Source organism: Bombus pyrosoma, linkage group LG11 (assembly GCF_014825855.1).
Source record: "Bombus pyrosoma isolate SC7728 linkage group LG11, ASM1482585v1, whole genome shotgun sequence".
Lineage (NCBI taxonomy): Eukaryota > Metazoa > Arthropoda > Insecta > Hymenoptera > Apidae > Bombus > Bombus pyrosoma.
In genome coordinates, this window is record NC_057780.1 from 6,145,333 (window position 1) to 6,172,945 (window position 27,613).

The following is a 27,613-nucleotide window of genomic DNA, read 5'->3' on the forward strand; positions in this document are numbered from 1 at the left end:
TAATAATTATAATAATATGCTATATTCAGGTAATTTCAATAAAATCTCTATGTAAAAATTCAATTATAACACAATTAATCTGTTTCCCGATAGCATCGTACTTTGGAATTTAACAATATTTCTTATTAATGCGAGTCGAATTGCGAGTCACGTTAACGCAACTTCTTATTAACCTGATCGATTTGTTCGTCGATCCTCTCCGACGTTCCGCGAAACTTGTTTGGTTCGGGCCCAATCATTTGTATAAGTTGCGGTACATCTTGGCCGCTGATCTGCGTAAAACGTGCCAATGACTTCATGCACGCGTACAACTGTTCTTCAGCAGGGCTGCCATTGAAATATTGCAACAGTGCCATTGTCAATTCTACAGCGACATCATCGAACACCTATGCATTTCATAAAACGAAAGACGATTAAAATGAAATCACGATTGTTTAATTACACATCGAAGACTGCAAAACGACAGATAGAAAATGCTAAACAATAAAAAAAAGGTCCACTTCCTCGCTCTTCGAAAAGGATAGATATAAACAAATTAATATCCGAACTGACGCTGCTTTCTTTGATTATTCGATGTATGTATAATGATGCAAAATTAAATCGATGATGATGACGACGACGACGATGACGAGGATGATAATGATGACAACGATGATGACGGTGAATGTACGGTTGGTTATTTAAATCATATTATTCCAACTGATAAAATGTGCATTTGCGCAGTTCATGGATATGAAATCGTAAATTTGTGATGGACGACTTACCGTAACGTGCGTTTAAATTATACATACATGTTCAGACAAGTACCTTAGAAATGCTGCCTTTTGGTAAAAGTCGCCGCAGATTTTTGCTTTTGTTCATTTTCTGAAAACACAGTATCCGGTCTCTCGATAGGTATCCATTAATTCCAACTGCATCGCAACATTGTATACATGTATACAAATACAAACGAGCAACGAGAAAACGTATTTATATATTACTTGAATCATAGCTATTTATAATAGGGAATCGTTTTTTGGGATGATATCGTTGCTCGTCCGTGAATCAGTTACCAAATTTGATACATGGTTAAAGTACCTCTCACGGTCTAATACCTTTATAAGTACAGCTAATTTATTAATAAAGGCAGCACTTCTATTCGCGAGAAAGAAAGCGTCACTTTGTTTGTTGGATTAGTTAAAGAGTGATAGTAAAAGCGTTCGTTATGCGACACTGCAAACTACACGTTATTTTATCTTAGAATTGCGCACTGAAGAATTAGATTTTCTTTCTCTCTGTTTTTCTTTTCACGTTGAATATTAGATGTGTAATCAAAACGAAACAGGAAATTGTTAATTGGATAGGAAGGATACAGACCACAGTTTTTACCTCCTTGCAGGCAAGATTGTGAATAATAGCGGCACCACGAATTTGCAAGTCAACCGAATTGGAAAGCAACGAATGCACTGCAACTTTCGTCGTTACCCTTATGTTACTGATATTTTGAGTTTGATGTTGCCATTCCGATATATACAACAACCATTCTGAACTACTAAGGTTTTCGAACATGTTTGCCAACTATAATGTATAATTGAAAATTAAAAATTCGTTAAATTTATCGATGCACACAGACGATTCTAATTTGCTTACAAATTGTGCAAGAGGAAGTTGTTCTTCAGCAGGATGACGATCGATATCAAAAGCGTAATTCATAATTATATGTTCCCTTCTGTCCTGATGCAATAGTAAGATTACGTCGTCTTTTAACGCAGCAACCGAGAGTATGTTCAATAATTTCACCCTTGCGTCACTTGTCAGAGCTTTATCATACAGTATTCGTCCTAAATACACAAATTGTCTTTGATACATACTCTTACAACGAAGAATATCGTTTTTCATCGTCTTACCTACGAAATTTAAAAAGTTGTCTCCGAGTGCCCAAGAACCCTCGTTCTCTAAGACGTATTGTCGAAGCTCATCTATGCACACGCGTTCCTCTTCGTTCAATTTCCCGTCCATCAGCTTGACCAACGTCTGGTACTCTTCTTTGATGTCCACTGAGTCCTTAAACACGATGGGAGGATCTCGATGACGTTTCCTTTCTTCCAGTTCCTTTTTCTCTTCTTCCTCCATCTGCATCACTCTGTCCGATGGTAGCACCTCCGTGCTCTCGCCGTTCGAAGCTTGCATTTCGCTCAGACTTATAGCGCCTAAATTCGTATGAATGCAATATATCGATAAAGAGAAAAAGTAAATAAAATATACAAGACAGTTAAGAAATACATGTATCTTATTTTACGAAATCGATATACTTTCACTTTCCGCTATGTGTGTACAATTACTGGGTCCGGTACTATTGCTATCGCTCGCACCACTATCCTTGCTTCCTTTTTGCTTCTTCTCCTTCTTCTTCTTTTTTTTCTTTCTATCTTTCTTCGCGAGTTTCTCGTTGATCTCGTTTCTCCTTTCTTCTAGCGCGATTGAATTTAATCTGCCATAATAGTTACATCGTACTAAAGACGGCCACAACAAGAAAGGCAAAGAAACGAAAACTAATAAACGAGACGCGAAAAGCGTTTTACCTTGCTTCTTCGATAGCCTCATTTAAAAGTTGAAATTCCGGCGAAACCTCTCTATGATTTCTTGGTTCAAGGAATGTTGGATCAACTATAAATGCTCTACTCGCGCTACTGCACAAACCTTCTATGAGTCCTCCAATCTGTTGTCCAATCGGTCTAAAACAATTTCAATTTTAATAAGAAATGAAAATCAAGGGGAGAAGAGAGGAAAGTATCAAATTTAACGGATAATAATTCGTACGTCTGTAGTATTTCCTCCGGCAGATCTAGGATGTACTTGGGAATATCTTGACCCACTAGGAAATTACTGACTTCGTTTGTGAAGCTGTTGCAGTTATGTTTGAAGAGGTTGTAAGTACCCGGGCTGTAATTTAACAACAAATAACAATCATAGTAAATATAAATGTAAATAAGTAATAAAGTAATTAATGATATAATGATATAAAATGAACGCTATTTGTTATTTGTATCTAGTTGTACTGTGTTTAATTATTTGGAAAATTGTAAAATTAATCAGACAATGTAATGAATAATGAAAACAATCTGTCTTATTTCTTATTCTTATTGATTTATTTCGATTTTCGGACGCTTAAATTCTACTTTATTCGATGATAACTCACGCGAACGTAGACACTCCCAAGCCGTTTATGTATTCGAAGAAGACAGAATATGGCAGATATGTTTCGCCGATTCTTTCCACTTTGTGCGGCTCCCCTAACACTGTGCCACCCTGAAATAGAGAGTGAAATTAACCGCGTGCGATGGCTGATGAAGAAAAAATTGGTGAAAAACGCGTCAATGTCAATTTTGCGACAGCCGGCTCAGCGGTGAGTGCGCTTCCACCCCCTCTGGCATTAGCGTGCACGTAATTTTAGAAGTACGACAAACTTGCGCTTCCCTGTAAGAAACGCTTAAAATAACCGCCCACGGCTAGTGTATCGGTGTTGCATTCTGCAGCAGAACGTAGGAAAGTATGTGCCAAATAAAAGAGAGAAAAAAGAGAACGGGAGACGCCGAAAGTGGCGCAAAGAGAAAGATCAACAGGAAGCGACGCCTCTCGAAGAAATTTCATAATCGAACGAAATTCAACGAATGGATATTGAAACGAACCTAACGTATGTACGTCGTGTAACTATCCAACTAATTACAAATACATATGTACAATTATTAAAGTGAGTGAAAAGTAAACGATACAAGTTATCACGATTGACACGAAGAAAACGATCAATTGGAAATTAATTTATCCGAGTTAACAACAAACGCGTATGATAATAATCACCGTAAATAGTACAACACTGGAGTTTGCTTTCGTTGGAAGCATACTAAAATTATTTCGCACCTGGTCGAGTCGTGCGAGAAGAACGATGTCACGTCTGATGGGGAGATAGAAGCGGAAGATCAAAGAGACAGCGGAATCGGTAAGAGCGCGATGAACCGTTTTCTCGTCAAGGAACCACTCGAATAGGAACTGGCGTCGCGGCACCTCGAGATTCGACGCCACGCAGCCGGCAACCGTAACTCAAGATAAACGAACGATATTCGAGTTCGCATGGCAGGCAGCGCGCACGCTCTTCGTCGTCGCTGTTTTCGGTTTGCTTTTACTTATGACGTCGTGTCTACTGTGCACATCAAACAACACCTGCCAGCTGATCGTCTACCGCAGTAACGGTCGCGTCGATGTTAACGACGGTCAAGTAGCTCGTTCGTTCGTTCGGTCGTTCAACAGTGAAGTAAAACGATGCGCGATGAACGACGAACGACGAGAAACGAGCGGGCAACGATGCGCGATCGAACCTTGGAAAACATTAAACTTGATCGTAGATCGTCGATCTATCTTCGCATCGTTTCTCTTGCATCCAACTTCTCGATCACATTTGCGCAACTTACAGTTAGTTTCCAGCACTCGACGAACTTCACGCACTCGATTTCGACTTGCAATCTCAGTTCGAGAAATTTGAATTTGAAAACATGGCTCGTTTCAAGTACGTTTCGATCCGTTGCTAAATATAGATGGTGGAAACCAGAGGCTTTCACAAGATGGTAGCATTTTTTGTTTTCGTGCGCTGAGAGATCGACGAGCAGCGTTATACACGACTACCAGCAGAAGATTTAACGGATCGATCCTGCTGAGCCGAGAAGAGACTTACCGATAGCTTTCGCCTTCGTAAAATCTAGACGATAGGGCCATGGGATGGAAGGAGCCATGAGAAAGAGAGAGAGGAGTGAAAGAGAGCGAAGTAAAGCTTGAGGGAATTATTTTTAGGTTCAACCAGACCAAATTTAGTACCCACTCCGTGTCTAGCGTATCGTATGGCCAGAATGACTCGCCACTACTACTAGCGCGTGGCCCGATAGGTCACCATTTCGACGATGGAGAGATGCATTTTGAGTAACTTAACGCTTAATCGTTCGTATCGTACGCGTGGATATTCATCGATCAATTGATAATATTCTCATTTACACGTCGCTTCAACAACCTTGTTTTCTTTCTTTGTCCTTTGTAAATAATTCTATAGTTATGCAGAGATATACTCACGGGCCGAGCAGTTTGAATTCCAGATGGGCCGAAGAAGTATTCTCTTCCGTAAGCAACGATCGCCGTGTGCCATATACCCTCTACGTGTTGACCTACGCGTGGATAACAATGTTTTCTATTATCAGTATTCATTTATCGATTATATAATTTATCTTAATGTATTCGGTTTTCTACGAACAAATGAATTTTGTTTCAAATATGCATGCAAATTGTCTCAGTATCTTTAGCGCTGATCGAATTTTTATTAGCATCTATACCATACTCTGACGCTTTGCAGATTTCTCTGTGCGTGATGTACACCTATGTTATAGAATTCTCCATCTTCGCTTTGCACGTGAATTATTCTAAGAAGCTTCTCCGCAAGATTTCGTGACTTTTCATTTATAAAATTGTTTACGGACGTCGCGATATCGTTCGTCGACTTGGATGCAAAATTTACGCAGTGCACGCGTTAGGTGGACAGTTAGAACATTAGAAGTCTTGCATTGCGAATGTTTGGAATGGCCTAGTTATGCTAATATTACATCGAAATTAGTACAGTCATATTTTGATAATTTTAGCACCGGTCTCGTTGAGATCACCGACATAGATTTCATCCACACTGTTTTTACCGGGAACAATTCACCGACACCGGACTTGATGGTTGACAATTTTCACCAACAACAGCTTTAATCGACGACGGATATTAACCGATAACAATAATGATCGAGATACGTCTTCCCTAGGTGAACAAAACTGATCGCAGACTGATGTAATACTCTAATACCCTAATATTCTAAACCGAACTCATACTTCGCTCGGGCTTGCTGTAAACAATTGGTTAAACTCTGTATGAATCATTGCTGTTGTTGTATCGTTACTGTTATTATCGGTTAAAGCTGTCGTCGATCAAGCCTGGTATCGGTGAATAGTTATCGGTGAAAACAGTGGCTGGTGAGTACATATCTAGAAAAGCCATACTTGCAACGACAGATCAAATACGTATAAATATTATAAAAAGCGCTAACGTAGGAAATAGTTTTGAGAATCTTGTTTACCATAATATGCCTTAGTAATGAGAAAGATAAAAAAATTAATCGTTATTTTAATTTACGTGCTGCATAAAGTTAGTTGTATCAGCGACAGAATTTACAGTATCAGTTACACTGATGCAAAGATACTTGTGTTTTGGCATCGATATGACCAAGTGAACTCGTAGATCGCGGTAAATAATACCGCTCAAGGACCAACGAACTCTTCGCGCGATACGATAATATCGCGCCAAGTCCTTGCCGCATAAATTCGCTTCGTAAAAGTGCAATCTCAGTTTGCTTGGACGAGGTTCGGGCTCGTAATCGTCGGCTCGAGTCTCCTTCGACCTAGTTTCTCATCGCGGGAATAGCTAAGCACATCCGCGATTATCTTATTGCAACGCGTTTCTGGGAGGGTCGTCGTGGTGAAATAACCGCGAGAAATAGCTGCTACAGCCGTCCGGCTCGACAATTCACCACTTTCAGAGATTATGCAACATTTCACCGATCCTAACTAATTCTCACTGACTTTCCGTTAATTTAAGAACAAACTTCCAATACGTTAAATATAGTTAAACGAAGTATATTTCTTTGAAATTATTACGTAACACTGATATTTCGTTTATGTCAAATATAAAGAGAAACAAACTTTGTTTCATAACATAGTAGCCTACAAACCTATCGCGATAAATACGAAAAATATTTAATGATTCATTTAACGTTAACTCAATTAATTATTCTGGAGTTTCGATAAGTATTGAAGAAATTCATAGAACGAGATATAGTACGAAACGATGAACATATTTATGATCCATAACTGCGATACGTTTACACATCGATTGGCTAACAAAAGAGAAATAAATTGCAAAATGAATTTCGTTTCACTGTGCGCTCTTTTATTCGATTTAACGAACATCATTATTCTCCTTTGTTGTTATTCCGTATTGTCCGGCCCCCGTTTTATTATTTTCACAGTACATCTGCAACACGTAACGTTAAACATTTTTCATTCCCGCTTTCAGTCTCTGAACTTCGTTCTTATGATTCGTTTTCGCAGTGCTCTGCGCAGATAAGAGTACAAACCGCGTATTTATTTGTTTGTAAGGAGAATCGCGTGCAGTGTGAAATACCAAGCTCGCGAACAATTACAAGTAGTGGCTTCTGAAAATAGATCCGCAAGCTCGGCGACTGATCGTGAGTGGCGAACGAACCTTGGATACATGACGTAAACGCCTCGCGGAGACACGTGTGCGTATGTTGTATTTTACAACTTTTCCGTGGAATTTCGTTCGAATCGAGCGCTTTCTCCCTTCCTTCTTCTCGTTACTTCCGCATTGTACCGCAACATGCGCCCAAATTTTCTTCAAATAGATTCTTTGAGCTTTCTGTTTCACCTTACTTTCCATTGATGATTCCTCATTGGATATTACATCTTATTGTTAGCCTCATCAAGATATGAGATTGTGCGATAATAAGAAGATCGTTTGTAATATGACACGAACTTAATTTTACTGAAAAATAATGAATAATGAACAATCATAATTTATGAAAATAGAACAGTTAGCAAAAAAAAAAAAAAAGAAAATAATAAAATAACGAGGAAAATAATGAGAGGTAATAGGCGTATAAATTTGAAAACAACGAGAATGTTGACTATAAATGTTCTCCCAGCGCTGTACTCAGTATCCCAAATTTAGAATAAATTAAGATCACACGAAACAACAAATCTAATGACGGTCCCAATGACGAACACGCCTGTGCCAAGTTACCTTTGCCCTACGATTCGTTTCATTTCTATGATTGTTCCTCTTTAAATTGCTTCGATTCCGAAGATTGCACGGTACAGTTTTCAATTCCTCTATTCTAAGATAACTTTCGGCGTATTTGTCGAATTTGCTTCAATTGTTTATTCGTTATTAATAACCCAACCATAAAGGAAATTTGTAAATTTTAATATTCAATCAGAGTTTTTTAGAATACGGAGCTCATTTCAAGCTTAATACTCTTTACCGGAAACAAAAGGAAAGTTTTAATTATTGCAATTACTGAACTAATAGAATACTTATACTACTGTAATTTTATAAAATTCACAAGTCACGTATTAATAATATTAATAAAATATTTTGATAATCGTTAATTGTTAGTTTTCCTGAGCAATATTTTCATTCGTAAATTATTCATTGAAGAATCATTGACAATAAATTATTCATCAATGTAGTCATCGGTTACATCATTCAGTTGTGATCCGTGTGTATTTTTAATAAATGGAGAATTGAATTTTGCGTATGTCGTTTTTGATATTTATGGCACAAAAATACCTAGTTGTTCCTGTTTACCTCGCACATACGAACTAGAAGAAGACGCTGAAATGTACCTTTAAATAACGCACAACACAGCCTAGGTGGTACGAACGAGGCCAGTAATTCATATTTTTCTTGGTAATAATCATTCATCATTTTGTTATATTTCGATGCCAAAACACCATGCATCACACTTGCCTAAAAGATATTTTAATTTACCGATGACGAGTCTAGACATCATAGAGGCGATGCCCTTTGTAAGGTCATAGATATATAATTCCACGGTTGTCTTCACATCTTCCGCGTTTTCCATCTTGCCTAACTGTAACAGAAATGGATAAAAATGCTTATTTCAAACAAACGACATTTCATTAAAAAAAAAAAAATCTAATAAATAATTTCAACATCAGCAAGTACATAAAGAAATACGTACGAATTCTTTATCTAACTCTGTTATTCTCTTTACTTCGTCCTCATGTTTGTATCTTTCCAGATATCTTCCCTTTTTGGAATACTTTATTCATAAAACACGTAGAATACACAAGAAGTAGTAACATTACATTGAATACTAAAATCAAATATTTAAAAGCTAGCTATATTTTAATAACCTCTATTGAAATATAATGTTAATTTCGAGTCATACAGAAATGAGAAGAACGGCAGAGTTAATAATAATCAGATTGCAGATTTGTATGTATTTATGCGAAATTTAAAGATGCAAAAATACATTAAATGTTCATTGTAAACAGCACGCCATGATTTTTAGTAGGTGAAACAAATCTCTATCTAAATTCTACATCTTTACTTGTATTTATAAAAATATAAATTTACACAAAAGTCTGCGACCAGTAATAATTATTTCATAGATTGTTCGATCGGTATATATTTCCCGCGTAAACTTTCGTATCATTGATAAGATCTTATCGTATCTTATGATCGAGAATGTGCTATCACATCAAACAAATGAAAATCGAATCTGATTGGTCGGTACAAAATCACCAACCAATCAAAAAAACCATCTAATTCGATCGACGCTTCAGCTTTTGTCACAGTCGAGTGAGAAAAGTCATGGTCGTGAACGAGTCTCGTAAATCGCTGAACTTTGAATATTACTTAAATCTTTCTACACGGATCTTCTTATACTCGCTCTAATGGATGTAACAAGTACAAAACGTACTTAAATATGTATATTGATTGCCCTATAGAACTGAAATCATTCACTTTGATAGACAAGTTTAGAAGCCTTGTTTCGCGGCTGACACTTTTCTCATCCCGCATTAGATGGAGCGCACAGTGTGCGCAAGATCAATTCACACCTACACTACCGGCTAAAAATATTAGACCACCTGATCTTATTGTTATTTTTCACGACCGATATAATATACGTAGATCTATGGCGATATTTATTCATTTATGTTTTTATCGAATCACTTGATATGTAAATTTTGTAATAAAAGCTGGTTGGCAAGTTACTATCCGATAGCTAACGTACAGTTCTTAATACGCTAGAAATAATTTTTCATATTCCTATTTCTCATATTCGTACATAAAAAAAAGTATACTTAATGCTGTTTTAAGCCATATTTATTGCAGTAATATGTTCAAATACAATACTCAATAAGGAATTTATTTATAATAATTTCATAGTTCCTATCAAAAACATATATATATATATATATATATATATATATATATATAAATATATCCGATGAATGGATAGTGAAATTATAAAAATAGAGAGATCTTAATCACGTACTCTTCATACTCGATGATTACACATAATAGATTCGATATATCATCATCCTGAGATGAATCAGCAATACATGACGGACTGGCATGAACACGTTCAAACTCATTGATTACGCGGCTCTTACAAACGCGGTATTCTTTCAAGATCCTCACATATATATGATAAACAAAACACTGTCAAAAGTTTGATACCAATCAAATACGTGTATCTATACTATTTAAAATTTCCACACATTTCTAACGCAAATTATCTACATCGCTATATCATACATCATACAAAACACGAATGTAAAGCTAAAAATACACGTTTAAAAGCTAAATTAAATGTAAACTTAAAAATAACTAGATGAAATTTGAACGAACTATAGGGTTAACTAATAAGCGAGAATGTAAGTAAAGAAATTAGAAAGCGATTAAAAAATGTCTTACCTATCTTCTTGTTTTCATTCACGATATTTCATTGACGATAATCTACTAACAGGTGGATAGATTATCAGGATAATATCAACTAGGGATAATAGAAAGGTAATCGATCAAAGGAGTAAGAGGTAGGATCACTTGACGTTGGTACGTCAAAATGATCCAACCAAAATTGGTATTGGACGATGATACAGCACAAATGAGATGTACACCTCCTGCTTGATAGCTACTGGCTAGCAAATGCAACTGATCGCGGCGAAATGTTCGCCAGAGTTAGAGACCAGCGTGGAGACACGGCGCGGTAGTCGTACTTGCCAGGAAGAAACGGTAAAGAGGTAAGAGGGTCATCGCGCGAAGGCAGCGCCTGCCTACCGGCATCACGGCCAATAACACAATACATTAATACCCCAAAAGTCGCATTTTAACACATTGGTTGACTGCCACACACAGTTTTATATATTTTTCACTGGGAGTCAGTGAATAGATTGAAATATACTGTACCATAAAAAATAATTTTTGCAAAGTGTTATATTGTATTTGCCTATTTTTTCTGAAAATGTTATATAAATCATTTACATTGTTAAAAATTTGTTAGTCCGTGAAATTTACCGTATTTTAATCGTTTTAAAAAAATTTAGAAAAACGTGGGTCATCAATGATCTAGATTTCTAGGTTTCTAGGAGTGTATTTCTTTCTTTCAAATAGCACGGCATTTTTCTCTGAAACGACTGTCCTTTCAACACTTTCTCAAAAAAGCTGTAGAGATACTGAATAATTTCCTTTTAATGGAGATAAACATTGGTTTATAAATTTTATTTGATTATATTTTTATATAATGTAACTGTATATTATGTATAGAATATATACAAATATTTCCGAATTATTTTCAAATTGTAGCGAAGACCATTATTGATTTGTTTTTGAATACAAAGGCTATTTTTGTTACTATACACTATATACATACACGGATAGAAGTGTATGTAGTCTGCGTTCATTGTCAGGGCGAACTTAACAAGCATCGCACACTTTATGCCTTCATTGTGTCGGTGTTGGTAAAATTATTCTAAATAAGAAAATTTAATATTCATAATAAATAACATAAATTTGTATTATAGGAAATATTTTTTTAATTAATCTGTACGAATGAAACAGAAGGAAATTTTGTATAAATATATTGATATAAATATTATTGCCCCTCTAGCTAATGTGCAAAAGCGGTTCTTGGAACAAAATTGTATTATTTTAAGAAACGAAATATAGTTACAGAAAATAATTTCTTAGAATTCGTTTATAACAAATTTTACAATTAACAGGTTATTTTGAAATAGATCGTAAAAATTTTATAAGTTAGATTTTATATGATGTTAAATATTCTTAAAATCGTTTAGAAAACTTTAAACAAAATAAATATTATTTTCTTATATTTATTTATAAATTTTCCATTTACCTTTATCTTTTATATCATACATTCTTTATTGCTATAAGAAGATTTAGTAGATGTACAATAAATAAAATTGTAATAAAAAAAAAGATGTTTATAATGTCATAAACATTGATATAATGAACGTAACTGTATATCCAAATACGAGATTAAATACATATAAAATTATTGATAAAAATATATTTATTCAGATTAAAAAATATTATGAGAACATATGTACATACATAATAATGAGGCTCTACTACCATATTAATTGGACTATAAGAGCTATCTGCAATATAATCATAACTATATTGGCAAAGTTAGAAACAAATCTGAAAATGTACATTGAGGCTATAAAAGATTTATCACTTAATTTTTTACGTACAAATTTCATTTGACCTTTTTCATTTTCTTAGCCTTCTCTTTTTTTTTATGTTTCTTTTTATTTTCTTTCGTCATTTGTTTCTTTCTTTGTTCTTTTTTCAATTTTTTCTTTCCTTTTTTCACATCTTCATCCGAAGATACATCAGAATCATTAGAACTTGAACTAGTTGAAGAGCTTGAAGATGACGATGATTCGCTTGAACTAGAAAGAGAAGAATCTGCAGAAGAATCAGAAGCACTCTCACTCTTTTGTTCTAATACTGGAATTATGACAGGTTTTGGATGAGATTTTAAATGTTCCCTTAAATCGTCTGTGAGACCACCCAAACCAATGGATGTAAAGAAATTGATTGCAAAACGTGTGTTTTTAGGGTCATCTCTGGGAAACAATCCTTCGAATGCATGTTTTAACGTAACATCTTTCACACGTTGATTAAGTTTAGATAGTCCCATGTATTCAGAAAGTTCTTGAAACAAAATTTTTATAAATATCCTATTGGAACTTGTTGTATCCTCTTCGGTTAATTTTATACAAGATAATACTTCCCACGATATAGAATCAGTAAATAGTAAATGAGCAAAAAACTTTGATACATTACGTAATTTATTTGTATCTAGACGGTGTATTGTATGATACGAGTCTTGAAAAATTTGCTCAAATGGTGTGACATACATCTTATTAATGGCACAAAACCGACCGGCCAACAATCCAAAGAATTTTTCATATGTTCTCATTTCTGCACAGCAATCTAAGAACATATGACAGAGTTCAGTTTCTTGACCAGGTTTTAGTTGCATTTTCATTAATTTGTGTGCACATTCTTCAAAATCAAGCGATGAATGTATTGTTAAATATATTGTTCTTCTGAGCGCAGTTAGATTTGTCTCTGTATTATCTACTATTATGTCTTCTTTCCCTTCTGCCACAGCGGTACTATCTTCATCAGAACTTTCTTCTTCGTCATCTTCTTCTTCACTTTCTGAACCACTGACATCTGAATTTAGTATTTCTTTACTTAATTCTTTATATTTATCTTCATTATTAATATATTCTGCATCAAACTTAAATACATTTAATATATCTTGAGAATCTGTTGCTTCATCTAATGTTATTAAATGAGTAAATTGATTCTCTTCTTCTACGAGATCAAGTTCTTCTGGAACTGCTTCATGATCCTTGAATCCATCTTTTCTAACTTGAAATATAACTTCAATCATATATTGAACTCGTTTATCTAATTGTCCTTCATGTAATATATTTCTTAGCATTTCGAATATAGCCTCAATACCCTTCCTAGAAACTTCTGTTAATTTCATGCCACATTCTTTTAAAAATGCTATTGCTACTTCTACCGAGTCATCTGTTGGTGTTTCTACCAATAAAGTCAAAATTTCTAAAGCCACAATCTCATGTGCTACTCTTTGATTTACCAAATGTGCTATAAATGTCCCTGAAGATATACACAAAGGTTTGTCATTTCTTCTGAAACCACGTTTAAACTGTATTACTAGACGTTTTAATATTAATTCTCCTATATTCGGAAACTTAGAATTAATAATTGCAGTGAGGGCTGCATAAACAGATGTAAAGGTTGGTGATGCTGCTTGAGCTTGTATGATAGATCTAGCGAGCAAACCTCTACCTCTAACAATATTTTCTTTTAAAAGTTCTCGAGTTATAAGTCCAATATTACTGACGTTAACTTTATTAATATAACCATGTATAGATTTTTTTAAGGCTTCCCATGCAATGCGTTGATATGCAGCTCCTGATTTATCAGTGATCTCAGCTTGCATTATTCGTAACTTTGCAGGTGGTATATAAGCACCACCTGTTCTTGATGTTAAAAGTTCAACTGTTCGATTTTGTCTTGCTTCGTCTGAAGCATTTGTTTCTTCTTTTTCCATTTCTTTATCTGTAACTTTATTCCTTTCTGGCTTTTTTTTATTTTCCTTTGCCTCCCGATGATCTTTTACTTTCCTTAATTTATGTCGTTCGTATGACCGCTCTTCTCTATTGGTTTCTTCGAAATCACGATTTCTCCTATGAGAAACATTCTTTCTATTATCCCTATTATCATAATAATAATGATCTCGATCACGTTCTTGATCACGATCACGGTTACGCTCACGAGTTTTATCTCGATCTCGGCTTCGATCGGAATCCCTTGAATGTCTATAATCTTCTCTCGTCTCTTTCGTCTTTGAGTGTGATCTCTTCATTTTCAAATTATAATTCTGTTCAAGTTATAATTGTTTATCTAGTACTATATGATCCACCATATGTATCAAATACTAATGAACATGAACATATAAACAACTTTAGACACTCATAGATATATCATATCCAAAACATAAACGAAACTGGACGAAACTGTCCACGTTGGACGATCGTAAACACAAGTTGGAAACTCCTGTGGTGGGGATAAGACTCCTAATATCGAGAGGGATACTTTACAAATCGGCCGCTATCAATCGAGACCATAACGCTGAGACCGACTGTTAAACCTTTGCATCTAACGCCACCTTACCGTTGAAGATAAAGAATAGAAGTTAAATTACTTTCCATAACCTTCTTCAATTTCTTCAATATACAGTATTTCATGTAGTACAAAAGAATGTTATTTACATAAATGTAAATTTATATAATAGAATAAAGTTCAATTACAGACACGGTCGTGTTGCAAATTGCAGGTACAGGGCGCGCTGCATGACGAAGTCCAACAAATCGATTGAGGCGCCTTACTTGAGAAACATTTTCTGGTTGCCTAAGAGCCTTATCCCCTCTACTGGAGTTTCGAAACCTGTATGACCGTGCAGTACAACCGTGCTATAACCTAACATTTAGGTAATATAACCTAAACCAAAATATTCGATTAAATACATCATATATTAATATTTATTAGTTTGAAATAAAATATGCACATTATTTTTAAGAATGAAATCTTGTTTTTATTGGTAGATATAATACATGCTGTTTTAATTTACAAAAAAGAAAATAATAAAAACATGTGAATGAAAATTACAATTGATATACGGATATTATTCATTTCATGGTGCGCAAGATTTATATAAATTCCTGTACAAAATACAACACTTGGTATCTTTTTCGTACACTATAATATGTAACATACATGTATATTTTCTCAAAAAAATTTAACTTAAACATTAATCCACTACTTTTTAATCTTTCATAGTTAAAAAATAACCTGGAGATATAAATACATAAAAATCTTATCAGTCGAATAAGTTATTGATCTTAGTTCGATAACCATACTATTCTTCTACTTTCTATCTCATAACCCAACGATTAACGAATTAGTCGTCCCTTTTCATCGTACATCTTTGTAATAACCGTTATGAAATTAAATCAAAGATAAAACAGTAATGTTTATTTTATTTATAATCGAAGACGATCACCTGGTAATTGGCAACCACCGCCACCGTGGCCATGACCGGATACCAATTTACGATCGGTTCAACAACCTGTGTCGCTGTTCTACGATTCCCATCTTTATAATTCAACCATTTAAAATGAAATAGCACGGATATACATCGTATTATTTCGCAATGTCACTTATGTCGCGTGCTGTTTTTTTGACATTCAAAAGAAATCCGCGTAAGTGAAAGTGTTGGGAAAATAAATGCAAGAGAGCCAATACTATAACACGAAACAGTTTCGAATATCAGGGGAAGACATTACTCAGCAAATACGGGGTGACTCAAAAAACACAGGAGACGCGTTCTGTCTTTTTTCGCATTATAAAGACACAACCACAGAAAAAGGAAGAGAAAATAAACAAGAAAAATAAAATAAGATTGCAACATCTGGCTGCCAAATTTATCTTTGTACGGATTAAGAAGTTAATAACTGACATTGCTCTCGTGTTCGTTCGTGTGGAGAAAATAGGGTGCATACATACAACATCGAAAAGCGTGTAATAACATTATTTTTTTAAACAGAAACTTACCTAATCTGTATTCGAAGTTCCGTGTTTGTAAATCTATCGCCTGCTAACGTTAGAAGAATAGTGTGCGATCGCTGAAATTCTACTGAAATTTTACTGGTGAGCAAATATCTCTCGTTGACGTTAAATCGTAAATTTTACACATCATGTGTGTAAAGGAATTTTAAAGAGGGAAACAACCGACACGATAACGAAAGTGATGGAAAAACACCATATCTTGCAATATTTTATTGATATTTGCAAAATCATGCAAAGAGGTTAGGATACTAGATGTTGACTCAACAATTTTCTTTCACTTACTAGGGATTTTAGCAATACTGTGTTACGTTACGAGCGAGCAAGTTAAACACGGATTGAACAGCTGATGCTTCATTGAGACCGGCGAAATGTCAAAGTCTAGGCAAATTGTAAGTTACCCTACTATTAAATGATTAACCTCAACCAATTAATCCGTATAGACCGCTTGATTGAAACGGAACAACGTTTTATTAAAAAAATAGGTCATTCGTTTCAGAAATTTCGAAAATTTTACAATTCGTGTAGTAACGTGTAACTTACTAAAAGTTCCCAGATATCTTATTCCTTAATTTTATTCCTTTGTTTTCCTTTTATGGTTTTTAAAAATTTACAATGATGGTACACTAAAAAATATACTGTATTGAAAATTTAATTTAATAAATGCCTTTTTAATAAATATTGCTCTAATATTTGTTTTTCATAATTGAATATTTAGTTTTCTATATAAGTTTCTATGTTTATAAATAAATTGCAAATATATATTGAAATATTTTATCCATATAATATTTCTTACACCAAATAATGTTTTTTTTATATTTATTTATCTGATATTATGATATACATGTATTTTTTGTTGTAAATAAAATTTTTATATAAGTTAATTTCTACTTAACAAATAAATATTATTGCAAGAAATGTTAATACTTTTATGGAGTTATTGACACACAACCATCCTTTAATGTTTGAAATGTACTATAATGAACTTAAATTGAAGTGTAAATGTAATGTTAAAATGTCTGAAATGTAATATATATGAATCTTTGATTATAGATATTTACTTGTTTACAGACCTTACGTGTGCAATGTTCAGAAGGAACAAAGCGTATAGATGTAAATCTGTCTGATACAATTTCTCAATTGTATGATAAGGTTTGTCCTTTTAATATCATGGAACAACATTGTATAATCATGTAAATATTAATTCATTTTTCAAAATTGTAGGTTTCTAAAACTTTTGAATTGAATACTTTTGGATTTGGACTCTATAAGGAACGAAATCATAAAAATGAACTTCCAGTTTCTCATAACAGAACAATTTCAGGAGCACGCCTTTCTCATGGAGATATGTTATATCTAGCTCCTCAGAGTAGTACACAGTTGTGGAGTACTCCTTCAACTAGTACTGCCAACATTGATATTTCTCAAGGTTTTAATTATATTGCTTCGTTTAATTTTTCTTATTACTTGAACTTAATGTTACATTAACTTTATTCTATACCAGAAACAAAACCAATGGATGAAACAGAGACTAGCAACCATACTATCAATGCTTCTCGATCTGTATCAAATGCAATGGAAGACGTTGATGAACAATTATGGAAACTTGATGGCAAAATACAAAGAAAACGTGATGAAAAACTGTAAGTGAATATAAGTATAAATAAATTTTGTATATAGAATTATATTAAATATGTTGTAATTCGTTTAATAGATGTAGACATGGTGCAAATGGATGCTGTGTTCATTGTACTCCTTTAGAACCTTTTGATGAAGCTTATCTTAAGGAACAAAATATAAAACATTTGTCTTTTCATTCGTATCTCAGGAAACTCACTGCTGGAGTTGATAGGTATGTTCAGCTCTATGTTACATAATATTCCATATACAACCTTTAAATATTTTATAGGGGGAAGTTTATACAATTAGAAGACATAAACTGCCGTATAAAAACTGGTTGTAAAGATCATCCACCTTGGCCACGAGGTATATGTAGCAAATGCCAACCAAGCTCTATTACCCTGAATCGACAAACTTATCGTCACGTGGACAACGTTATGTTTGAAAATCCAAGCTTAGTTGAACGCTTTCTTAATTATTGGCGCAGCACCGGTCATCAACGTATTGGATTTTTATACGGAAGATACGAAATACATACAGATGTACCATTAGGCATTAGAGCTGTTGTCGCGGCTATTTACGAGCCACCACAGGTACTTTAATAGAAATAAATAATATTAAAGCTATCATATCTACAAGCATTCTTGTAATCTACAATGTAACCATAATTATTTTAGGAAAGTACAAAAAATTCTATACGACTTTTACCGGATGAAAAAGAAGTGGTAGTGGATGAATTGGCTCATTTACTTAATTTAAAAAGAGTTGGATGGATTTTTACAGACCTTATAGTTGACGATATCAAGAAAGGAACGGTAAATTTATCTGCGACTAACCTGCATTTTTCTTTCTCATAAACTAAAGTCCTTAATTAATAGCATTAGTTTAATTTATCCAGGTAAAACACGTTCGAAATATAGAAAGTCACTTTTTATCTGCTCAAGAATGTATTATGGCTGGGTATTTCCAAAACAAATATCCAAATCCTTGTCGTTTTTCTCCTAATAATTATTTTGGTTCAAAGTTTGTTACTGTTTGTGTTACTGGTAAGTCACTTGCATCATATTGTTAATCAAACTGCTTTGTTTTGATGTATATATGTATATATATACACACACCAAAAAAATATATGTATATATATACACAAAAAATCTGAATTATTAAATAGTACATATTGATTATAGGTGATGAGAAAAATCAAATTCATATGGAAGGTTATCAAGTGTCCAATCAATGCATGGCATTGGTTCGAGATAGCTGCTTGGTTCCTACGAAAGATGCTCCAGAATTGGGCTATGTAATTGAATCAACAGATAAACAGTATGTCCCAGATGTCTTCTACAAGGTGAGTACATCCATTTTTTATTCAAATACATTTAATTAATTCCCTCTGCTTGAAATTAAGATGGCAATGTAGCTTTAAAATTGATTATGAATTTGCATATTGTGATGAAAATATGACACTGCTGAATTATATCTTACATGCTAATAGTATTAAGGAAGGTGAAGGTATGCATAAAGTATACACGAATGAAAGAGAAACAGTTTATAACTCAAAATTGATTGATTAAAAGTACATTTAAATTGGGCAACGAACTTCATTTCGTACATGTATAATGAAATAACAGAACTGTTTAAGCAAGTGCACTACGGATATGCGCTTCCGTAGGCTGTAAACAAAATGACCTCAATTTTCGTATGTAAGATGATTACGCCTTAACTTAAAAAGGGATGAGTGAGGAATAGAAAAAGAAAAGGACACGGGAGAGAGAAAGAAAAAAAAAATAATAGATGGAAAGAAAAAATGAGAGAAAAACTTATCGCAAAATTATAGCCGCTCAACCGTTTAATTCGAACGCGAGGGGCAAGGTAAATCGTCGGTTGTTAGAATCGATATTACAAGCTATGCGTTGTTACCTCATCACGTTCATAAAAATATATGTAGTATATATATATATTTATATATATATACGCGCGCGCGTGGATATTTTGTGTATACAGGTGGGCTTCTAGCTTCACTCGCTTCGGTAAACACATGAATTTATATGCATCTAGATTCAAAAGTGTCGACTGAGTTTCCCGGGTATTTTTTTTTTTTTTATTTTCTTACAACGACCGAAACGAGAGAAATTCATTCGAGCTCGACCACCCTTCGATCGTCGTACGTATTTACGCAGTGATATTTAATTCTAACGGCGATTCTTACATTCATCGCGATGCAACGAGTCTCCGCTTTCTTTTCTTTCTTCCTTGCAAAACGCAACGAGTTAGCTAATTAACAAGTGTTAAAACTTTCAAGTTCAACATCGAATGAGGCTTTCTTCGAAAAAGGCATCCGCGACGTCGAGGGCGTGCAATTTCCTACAATACGTGAGTGCGCTTTTTGTTTCTACGCGCCGATTTACAGAACACTCTTTTACAACGCGTTTCTTCGCACACGGGTACATGGTAATATGATACATAACGATGGGATTCTTTTACGAGGATTCAGACGAGTAGTATAACGCATTACATTATCGTAGTACTTCGATATACAGCATCGAGGAATGATTCGTTTATAATATATATTCGCTCATTTCGTTCGTATTTTTCTGATCAGACGACGAGGCTTACAATCTACATAGTAGTAGTTAGGCCTTGCATACATTTTCATCTTGAGATCTAATCTTAAATACAGTTAATTTATGACGGTCAACTAGACCACAGCAAAGAGCAAAAAGGGAGTAGTATATCCTTGAGTCGTCCGATAGGAACCGCAATTTTCCTCGACTCGTTTCATCGCGCAATTACTTGTTCCCTTTCAGCTCCTTTTTCTCTCCTCTGAAAAAAGAAACGGAACGATACGTGATCGTTAACCGGACGAAATAAAATTGGCCCTTTGACGCACCGACGTATCGTTCTAATCGTCAATGTTCTAAACGACCTGCGTGTATGAAATTACGACCTTTTGACTTTTTACGAAGTCACGTATTTCGATTATAAAACAAAAAAAGAGAGTTTCCGTCTGTACGTTTGTTTGTTTCTTTTCTTGTTTGTTTGTTTGTTTGTTTGCTTGTTTTTTTTCTTACAAATATATGAACATATGTGTATACACATACAAGTTTGACCCATTTTCCGTAAATATTCCTCATCTACACGATATTTTTTTTTTCTTCTTTTTGTTTTTACTACCTATGATCTAAAACATTAGCAACGCCCACAGGGCGACACCGTTAACCACGGCACTTGTTAAATCCCGTACGATACCCTCTATATCAACTATACATAGCAATATGCCAATAGCCAAAATAAACGTTGAACTTCTTCTAAAACAAATGTCGTACAGCTAGAAGTCGTATCGATATCACGATCGATCTTGAGGTACGTATTATCGATCATCGTCGTTATTGTAGATACAGAATCATATTGATTCCCAATCAATAGCAAAATATGGATCTTTATTTCTTCTTTCTTCTCTTATGCGTCCACGTTTAAAAATAGATTCAATATCTTTAGAATTCTATTGTTAATAGTTAATTAAATTGTGTGACTCATATGGAGCATCGCGATTCATGGAGCTACATATATGGTCGCGACGGTGTCTCTCAACATGTAATATCATTTATCGTTGGATATTATATATACGTGATTTTTTTTTTTTTTTGTTTTATTTGTTTAATTAAACACCCCATTCCCTATATCGAACGCGTCAGAGATACCGTCGCGAACTCGTAAAACTTCTTCCTTTTTTTTCTTCAGTTATCTAGAACGGGATAATGTAAAGTATACGGGTAGAACTTGATTACCCTTCGGTGTATACTAACCGCAATAATGTTGTCGTTACAATTTACCGCATTTCGTGATTAGAATATTCTTCGTAGGCTTGCCCGTTTGATCACCAAACGTAGATATCTTCTCGACTAATTCTAGTCCTTCGACGACGTGGCCAAAGATTCCTGTGAATCCGCGCATCTCTTGTAGTATTATACGAAACTGTGAACCGACCATACCAAGGTTATCATGTCGTTTTTGCGTTCGCCGCATTCCCACTGCTCCTCTCACTGCAGGGAATTTCGTGTCGTCCGGCATAAAGTAACCATCCTCGAATATGCTCCTTCCCCCGCGACCATTGTTTAACTCAAAATCACCAGTAATCACGGATTCGCCTTCCCAGCACTGAAAGATCGTGCAACCCTTATAACCAACTCCGACTTCACCGGTCGCCAGAACACTAAAATTTTTGGCCATTTTTGGAGCTGCATCCGGCCTCACTTCTATCACGATACGGCCATGCGGAGATCCGTTCACTTCGATGTTGAAGTAATACAGAGGATAAGGGTTCGAAGGTCCTCGAAGGGATGCTGCTATTCCGCTGGACGGCGGTTGAGAGGATGAGTGGACGGTTACCAAACTTCCGCCACCAGTACCGACTCCTTCCGGTATAAATGTCGATTGTTGCTGTGGATGTAACATCGCATTTGGAGGTGCGGGCGGAACGGGTTTAACGGACGGCGAACCAGGTGGAATGAGAAGTTGCTGCGGGGTTGCCGGCGGCGGTGGACCTTGGTGTACGTGAACGGAGCCCGGTGGTGCTGGTTGCGGTTGCATCATGTTTGAATGATACTCTATAGAACCGTTTTGCATGTGTTGCTTACTAACTACATGTCTCGAATATAGCTGCGACATGCAATAATTTGCGAGGAACAGTATCGGATTTTGTGAAGCCGCCAAATGATTCGGTAATCTACCGCCATTACTAGTTCCTTGAGAAACGATCGATTCTCCCGTGTGAATTCCAGCCAACGCTTGTTTTAATAGCGCAAAATCAAATACCACTCCCGAGTTACCAATCAAATCGTCGAGTTGACACTGCAACATCATTTCTTGGTACTTTGATTGCAATCTTTGTTTCTCGAGTATGAGTTGTGAATGCAAATTGTATACATCGTTAGGACTGTCGATCATCTGAAGACTAGCTTTCGCTTTCCCAAGCGTTTCCCGCGCGTCCGTTATCTCAGGAAAATGACTCCAGCCATTCTGAAGATCGGTCTCAACATGCGTTTTTAACGTTACACAAGCTTCTAACACCTTTATTAAGAATTCTCGTTGCTGCATAGCCAGTCTTTGAATCTCGGTCGATAACTTTCCCATAGCAACTAATTCCAATTGAACCTAAAAAACACATCCACATGCATTCTTCCTCTAATTCGAACATCACGTACCGGTTATCGATATCTCTTTAATACACGCAAAACTGCGTATATATACATGCCGACAACAAATGTACCAGCAAATAAAATTCATTCTAAAACTTACATCGGATATGAGTTGTTCTTTGGCATCAGTTTGCGATTTAATCTGGTGACCTGGGTGTTCTTGTGGAGTGGCGCATGCTCTGCAAAGTGCTGTGCAACATGTCGCACACCACAATGCCAGGGGCATTCCGTGCGTGTGACAATTCTCACTCTGTAACAATGTTATAATAATCATACATTTCATATGATTTTTTTACATTATATATTATATTCTCATATGGTAAACCAATAACCATTTTCCATTCCAAAAAGAATTTTAAGTATTAAAATCATATCCTATATTTTAAAAGGAAACTATTGCAGGCCTTATAACATAATCCTATTACTATTAGAACCTATGTTGATATGGCTTCAGAGCTGCATGCTTTCTTTACCATTTACGTATGATCTGACAATGCATATAACCAGCTGACAAACCCAAAATCGTTAAGAAAAAGTTATCTGTACCTTTCTTTCCTTATCATTTGTCTTTCCAGATGTGTTGTTCGTGGTGATTTTTAAGTGAGACAAATTATTCGTTAGAGCAAGGAGAGAAGAGTGCGTCGGTAGAGCGTCCGGTCCTTGATCACCCAGGTCCGTCCTCTTCCAGCAATGCGCGCAAAACAACTCACGTCCCTTTAATAAATTGTTCTCTATGCAACGCAAGCAAAAGTAATGCTTGCAACTAAGATATTTCGGGCATTGCTCCGCGTCGTTATACTTCTGCTTGCAATAGCTGCAAAGCGTCAGTTCCTCTAAATCCGTTAGAACGCTTGGATCCAGCATCTGGAAAATGATAAAATATTATTAAATATGATAAATTATTCTTTTATGCTTTGTAATCGTAGGCCTTTACGTCATTCGAAATATTCAGAAACTACTTGTACTACCATTTTACCTGGTTAAATCATTTTAATCTTATACAGAATTACACGAAAAGGGACACAGATAATGTATGAAAGATCGAGTTAGAAGAAAGTATACATATAAGAAATGTTCGTTTCGTTATATGTATGCGTTGTACTGTTTAGGAAAATAATATAAAGGTCGAGCTTGATATACCTATTTCTAATAACACACGGTTCAACGTTTGAACTCATGTTGTTTTCTTTTCGTCTTTTTCTCTCTGTTGCACTCTCTCCTTTGTCGTTACGTGATACAACCCGCAGTTTTTATAAAATATGTCTTTGAATTTATCTAAGAAAATTGTTGGCTGTTGAAGCATACTACGTATTTTATTATTCAAACAATATCAAATATTTTATACATATTTATTTCGTTATTGGTACATATATATGTATTCTTGTTTGCGATATATTCTATACAAGGTTTTAGAATCGTTCAATGCGATGCGATTTATTTCATGAATGAACTTGGGAATATCTTTTCTTCGATCAAAGATGTATGTATGTATGTACGATGAAAACATATCGTTTTGTTTTTTTTCTCTTCTTAATCAAATATAAAACAAGGGAACAAAAGAAAGACCGAATTCCTTAGTACAATATACAAATTGGAACCGTAATTCTTTTACTTGATTCCTCTCTTTCTACTATTTTCCTTTTTTTTTTCTCTCGTTTGTACGCTGTAAAACTGTTTCATAACACGCCACATTTGGTTCAATCGTGTTATTTCATCGTATTGTCTTTAAGCACGAACTCGTCCTCAGAAGGTTAGCCTCTTATCTGACACATCAACTACAACAGCAAAATTATTATGCAACAATTTGGCTGACACTACTGATACGTAAAAAATGACATTTCATGGGAGAACGCGCATGCGTGAAAAATCCCGCCAAAACGTAAGGGGGTCGAACAGTCGAAGTTTTGGGATTTACCATTCGTTAACGGGGAAAGCGTATTAAGGGGAAAGGTAGCTAACAGAGGTAGACGTATATAGAATGGTCACATTTCTTAGCTCTGGCAAAGCATATTTCAAACACCAATAGCTGTAACCGATAAAACCTTCGGCCGTATGATATATGGATTCTTGCAGCTTATCGCCGAGTACTTTCCGCGATATTACGGCTGTCACCACTTGTGACAAGTTCACGGTTTAAGTTAAAAATGACTCGAACGCGGACTACTACGTGTTAGGCAAATTCCGCGGGAATATTCTACTCAAGTTTGTTCTCTCGGTCGTATCATCTCGATGTTTATACGTACACGCTTGCTTCTTCTTTCTCTACCTCTCGTTCTCGCTCTCGTTTGTCAGTCCTCTACACACTTCTTTCACACTGTCTCTTTCTATCTTATTCACATACATATGCATGCACACTCGTCTCTTTTCTCGTGCTCACAATGGCATACAACACGCGCGCGCGCGCGTCGTCACAGAGAACACGTCTACACACAATACACACTTACACAGAAAGCATATGCCTTCTCCTTATCACGCATTCAAGCGCGCGCACACGCACGCATCATACTACACATACATACTCTCCTTTTCATTCTTTCTCTTTTGCTTCTTGCTTGTTCTTTCTTTCGTTAGATTGTAGGAGCGTAAATGTTCCGTACCGTGTATACGATTCGTGATCGTCTCCTTGCCGCGCGATGGAGGCTGATCGTTGGCACTCGTCACTCCTAGCGTAATACCGTGACGATGATTATTCCGTAACTTTTGTTCGAATATACGATTTAGGATTTTAATTTACATCGGGATTGACGTAGTATTGTGCGGTTCCGCACGCAGGAATCGCGAGCACTCCGACGTTTTTCGTCGCCGCAGTTGCCGTCGTCGAGAGCTTTTTACCAAAGCTATATTTTTTTTTTGTACTTTTTCACGTTACGTGTTTTACGCTTATCGAACGTCGTGAGTTATTATGGATAACATAACGACGGCGCGCCGGTAACGCGGCGTTACTTCAGTCTTAACTCGTGCGAACGTTTTGCCACATCATGATGTTTGGTTCACTAAACTAACCACTAGCATGGCGGCGACGACCGACCGACCGACCGACACACACCACAGCGCGCGCTAGTCGCTTACGCTGTTGCTCTCTCCTCTCCTCGTCCCGTATCTTACCCCCTCTCGTCGATCCTAAACCTTCCTCCTTCTCTCTTCCTCTTTCCTCTTTCTTATACACTTTCGGGTTTGACTCGTGGCAAACGGTGCCGGTCTGTCGTCTGCGGCTTCTACCATTGCGCGCGCATTCGACCAACCATTACGAGTATTATGGACTTGCCTTCATGATCCTTCTTGTAAAATCTAGTTATATCTGCTTCAATTCAACCAATCAAATTCTCTAAATGTTACTCGATCTCACGCTCGTATAGAGGTTTGGCAATTCCCGCGATGAGAATAAGACTCTTAAGCGAAGGACAAAAGATTCTCAATTTGTTTGCTAAGCAGTAAGGCGCTTTAATCACTGTACATTGTATAAGTTGCGGACATGGTTGCATGTACATGGGATATATAGATATAAGAAGCGTAGATTGCAAATACCGTGTTGAGAAAATACGTTGAAAAAGAGATAGAGACAAATAACGAGATCTCCCTTTCCTTTTCTATCTGTTAGAAACAAATATTTGTTATCACAATTTTTCTAAAGCATGCGTCTACATTTCTATAATATATGTATTGTGTAACTATACATATATTGTTTTCGCTAACCTGTAGATCGCAGCGCTCTATGTCTAGCGGCAAATTTATAAAGCGCACCTTGTGACATTATCTCCGCCACAGAAGTTGTCAGACCTGCCTGTGTATAGGAACGTGTTGACACACTTATTACAGAATGTCTTTTCAAAATGTTTTCAATACAATTTATCTCAATTTTCATTGCATATTTGCGATTTCTAATAACAAATATCAACGAAACAATATGAATATAGGATAATTTTGGAAAATGTAATAAAATTGAAATTTGACAATAAAATGTTCGTCTTTTTGCATTTTAATTTTTTGTTTCGTTTGGTCTCCAGGAAAAAGATTCTTATGGAAATGAAGTGTCAAGGCTAGCAAGACCTTTGCCAGTAGAATATTTATTGGTAGATATACCTGCATCCATGCCACTTAATCCACAGTTTACTTTTTATGTTAGCAATAATATTACACCATTTCTTATTGAAAATAGGTATGTAAAAAAAGTACATAGAACGGATTATCGTTTATCAAAATAGTTTTAATGTCAATTTTATCTGATTTTAGACTCATCGATGGACAAATTCAAGAATTTAGCTCACTTTGTTCTTACATGCAGCAATTTAGTAAAGAACAATTTCTAGAAGCAGTTTCAGATTTTCACTTATTAATTTTTATTGCAACAATGGATATGTTTCCAATGAAGGTACAATGAATTTTTTATTAAATACTCGTCTATTTTAGTTTTATTTCATTGTTATAAAATATGCTT

The 27,613-nt window shown here is 35.5% G+C and overlaps 4 protein-coding genes across 13 annotated transcripts in view; 1 reads left to right on the forward strand and 3 right to left on the reverse strand.

The window, feature by feature from the left end:
- Positions 1-16,581, reverse strand: LOC122572630. Of its 8 annotated transcripts, none has more exons than XM_043737821.1 (13): positions 10,583-10,872; positions 8,838-8,918; positions 8,603-8,726; positions 5,095-5,186; positions 3,179-3,288; positions 2,800-2,922; positions 2,562-2,714; positions 2,292-2,470; positions 1,887-2,189; positions 1,630-1,820; positions 1,369-1,557; positions 808-864; positions 1-386 (listed from the first exon to the last, which is right to left on the reverse strand). In XM_043737821.1, exons 3-13 carry the CDS (start codon positions 8,715-8,717, stop codon positions 153-155), a joined length of 1,746 nt encoding a protein of 581 aa, XP_043593756.1. In that variant the 5' UTR covers positions 8,718-8,726; positions 8,838-8,918; positions 10,583-10,872; the 3' UTR covers positions 1-152. The 8 variants fall into 8 exon arrangements, with proteins under 8 accessions (XP_043593756.1, XP_043593760.1, XP_043593757.1 ...); XM_043737825.1 differs by having other exon boundaries at positions 8,624-8,726; positions 10,583-10,871; XM_043737822.1 differs by lacking the exons at positions 8,838-8,918; positions 10,583-10,872 and adding an exon at positions 16,352-16,581.
- LOC122572626 (pre-mRNA-splicing factor CWC22 homolog) lies at positions 12,180-15,053 on the reverse strand. Its single transcript, XM_043737811.1, has one exon. It carries the CDS (start codon positions 14,601-14,603, stop codon positions 12,387-12,389), a length of 2,217 nt encoding a protein of 738 aa, XP_043593746.1. The 5' UTR covers positions 14,604-15,053; the 3' UTR covers positions 12,180-12,386.
- LOC122572628 (nuclear protein localization protein 4 homolog) overlaps positions 15,350-27,613 on the forward strand; it is a 12,776-nt gene continuing 512 nt past the window's right edge. Inside the window, exons 1-12 of the mRNA XM_043737816.1 lie at positions 15,350-16,447; positions 16,652-16,755; positions 17,435-17,515; positions 17,588-17,792; positions 17,868-18,006; positions 18,078-18,215; positions 18,273-18,576; positions 18,661-18,798; positions 18,882-19,029; positions 19,168-19,328; positions 27,183-27,334; positions 27,409-27,547. Coding sequence (XP_043593751.1) covers positions 16,735-16,755; positions 17,435-17,515; positions 17,588-17,792; positions 17,868-18,006; positions 18,078-18,215; positions 18,273-18,576; positions 18,661-18,798; positions 18,882-19,029; positions 19,168-19,328; positions 27,183-27,334; positions 27,409-27,547 — 1,626 coding nt within the window. The 5' untranslated portion in view covers positions 15,350-16,447; positions 16,652-16,734. The remainder of the gene's footprint in view (positions 16,448-16,651; positions 16,756-17,434; positions 17,516-17,587; positions 17,793-17,867; positions 18,007-18,077; positions 18,216-18,272; positions 18,577-18,660; positions 18,799-18,881; positions 19,030-19,167; positions 19,329-27,182; positions 27,335-27,408; positions 27,548-27,613) is intronic.
- On the reverse strand, positions 19,515-26,263 carry LOC122572629. Of its 3 annotated transcripts, none has more exons than XM_043737818.1 (5): positions 25,776-26,263; positions 24,319-24,953; positions 23,725-24,042; positions 23,279-23,428; positions 19,515-23,134 (listed from the first exon to the last, which is right to left on the reverse strand). In XM_043737818.1, the coding sequence occupies exons 3-5, from the start codon at positions 24,040-24,042 to the stop codon at positions 21,803-21,805; spliced, it is 1,800 nt and encodes a 599-aa protein (XP_043593753.1). In that variant the 5' UTR covers positions 24,319-24,953; positions 25,776-26,263; the 3' UTR covers positions 19,515-21,802. The 3 variants fall into 3 exon arrangements, with proteins under 3 accessions (XP_043593753.1, XP_043593754.1, XP_043593752.1); XM_043737819.1 differs by lacking the exon at positions 25,776-26,263 and adding an exon at positions 25,094-25,361; XM_043737817.1 differs by lacking the exon at positions 24,319-24,953 and having other exon boundaries at positions 25,776-26,261.

Excerpts from the sequence above, each read along its gene's own strand:
- LOC122572630 (XM_043737822.1), bottom strand. The coding sequence starts at position 8,717 with ATGGAAAACGCGGAAGATGTGAAGACAACCGTGGAATTATATATCTAT. Across the intron at positions 3,289-5,094 it reads GAATTCAAACTGCTCGGCCC|GGTGGCACAGTGTTAGGGGA; the intron begins GTGAGTATATCT and ends TCTCTATTTCAG. Across the intron at positions 1,821-1,886 it reads CAACTTTTTAAATTTCGTAG|GACGAATACTGTATGATAAA; the intron begins GTAAGACGATGA and ends TTGTGTATTTAG.
- LOC122572626 (XM_043737811.1), bottom strand. The coding sequence starts at position 14,603 with ATGAAGAGATCACACTCAAAGACGAAAGAGACGAGAGAAGATTATAGA.
- LOC122572629 (XM_043737818.1), bottom strand. The coding sequence starts at position 24,042 with ATGCTGGATCCAAGCGTTCTAACGGATTTAGAGGAACTGACGCTTTGC. Across the intron at positions 23,429-23,724 it reads CAAATGATAAGGAAAGAAAG|AGTGAGAATTGTCACACGCA; the intron begins GTACAGATAACT and ends ACATTGTTACAG. Across the intron at positions 23,135-23,278 it reads AAGAACAACTCATATCCGAT|GTTCAATTGGAATTAGTTGC; the intron begins GTAAGTTTTAGA and ends TGTGTTTTTTAG.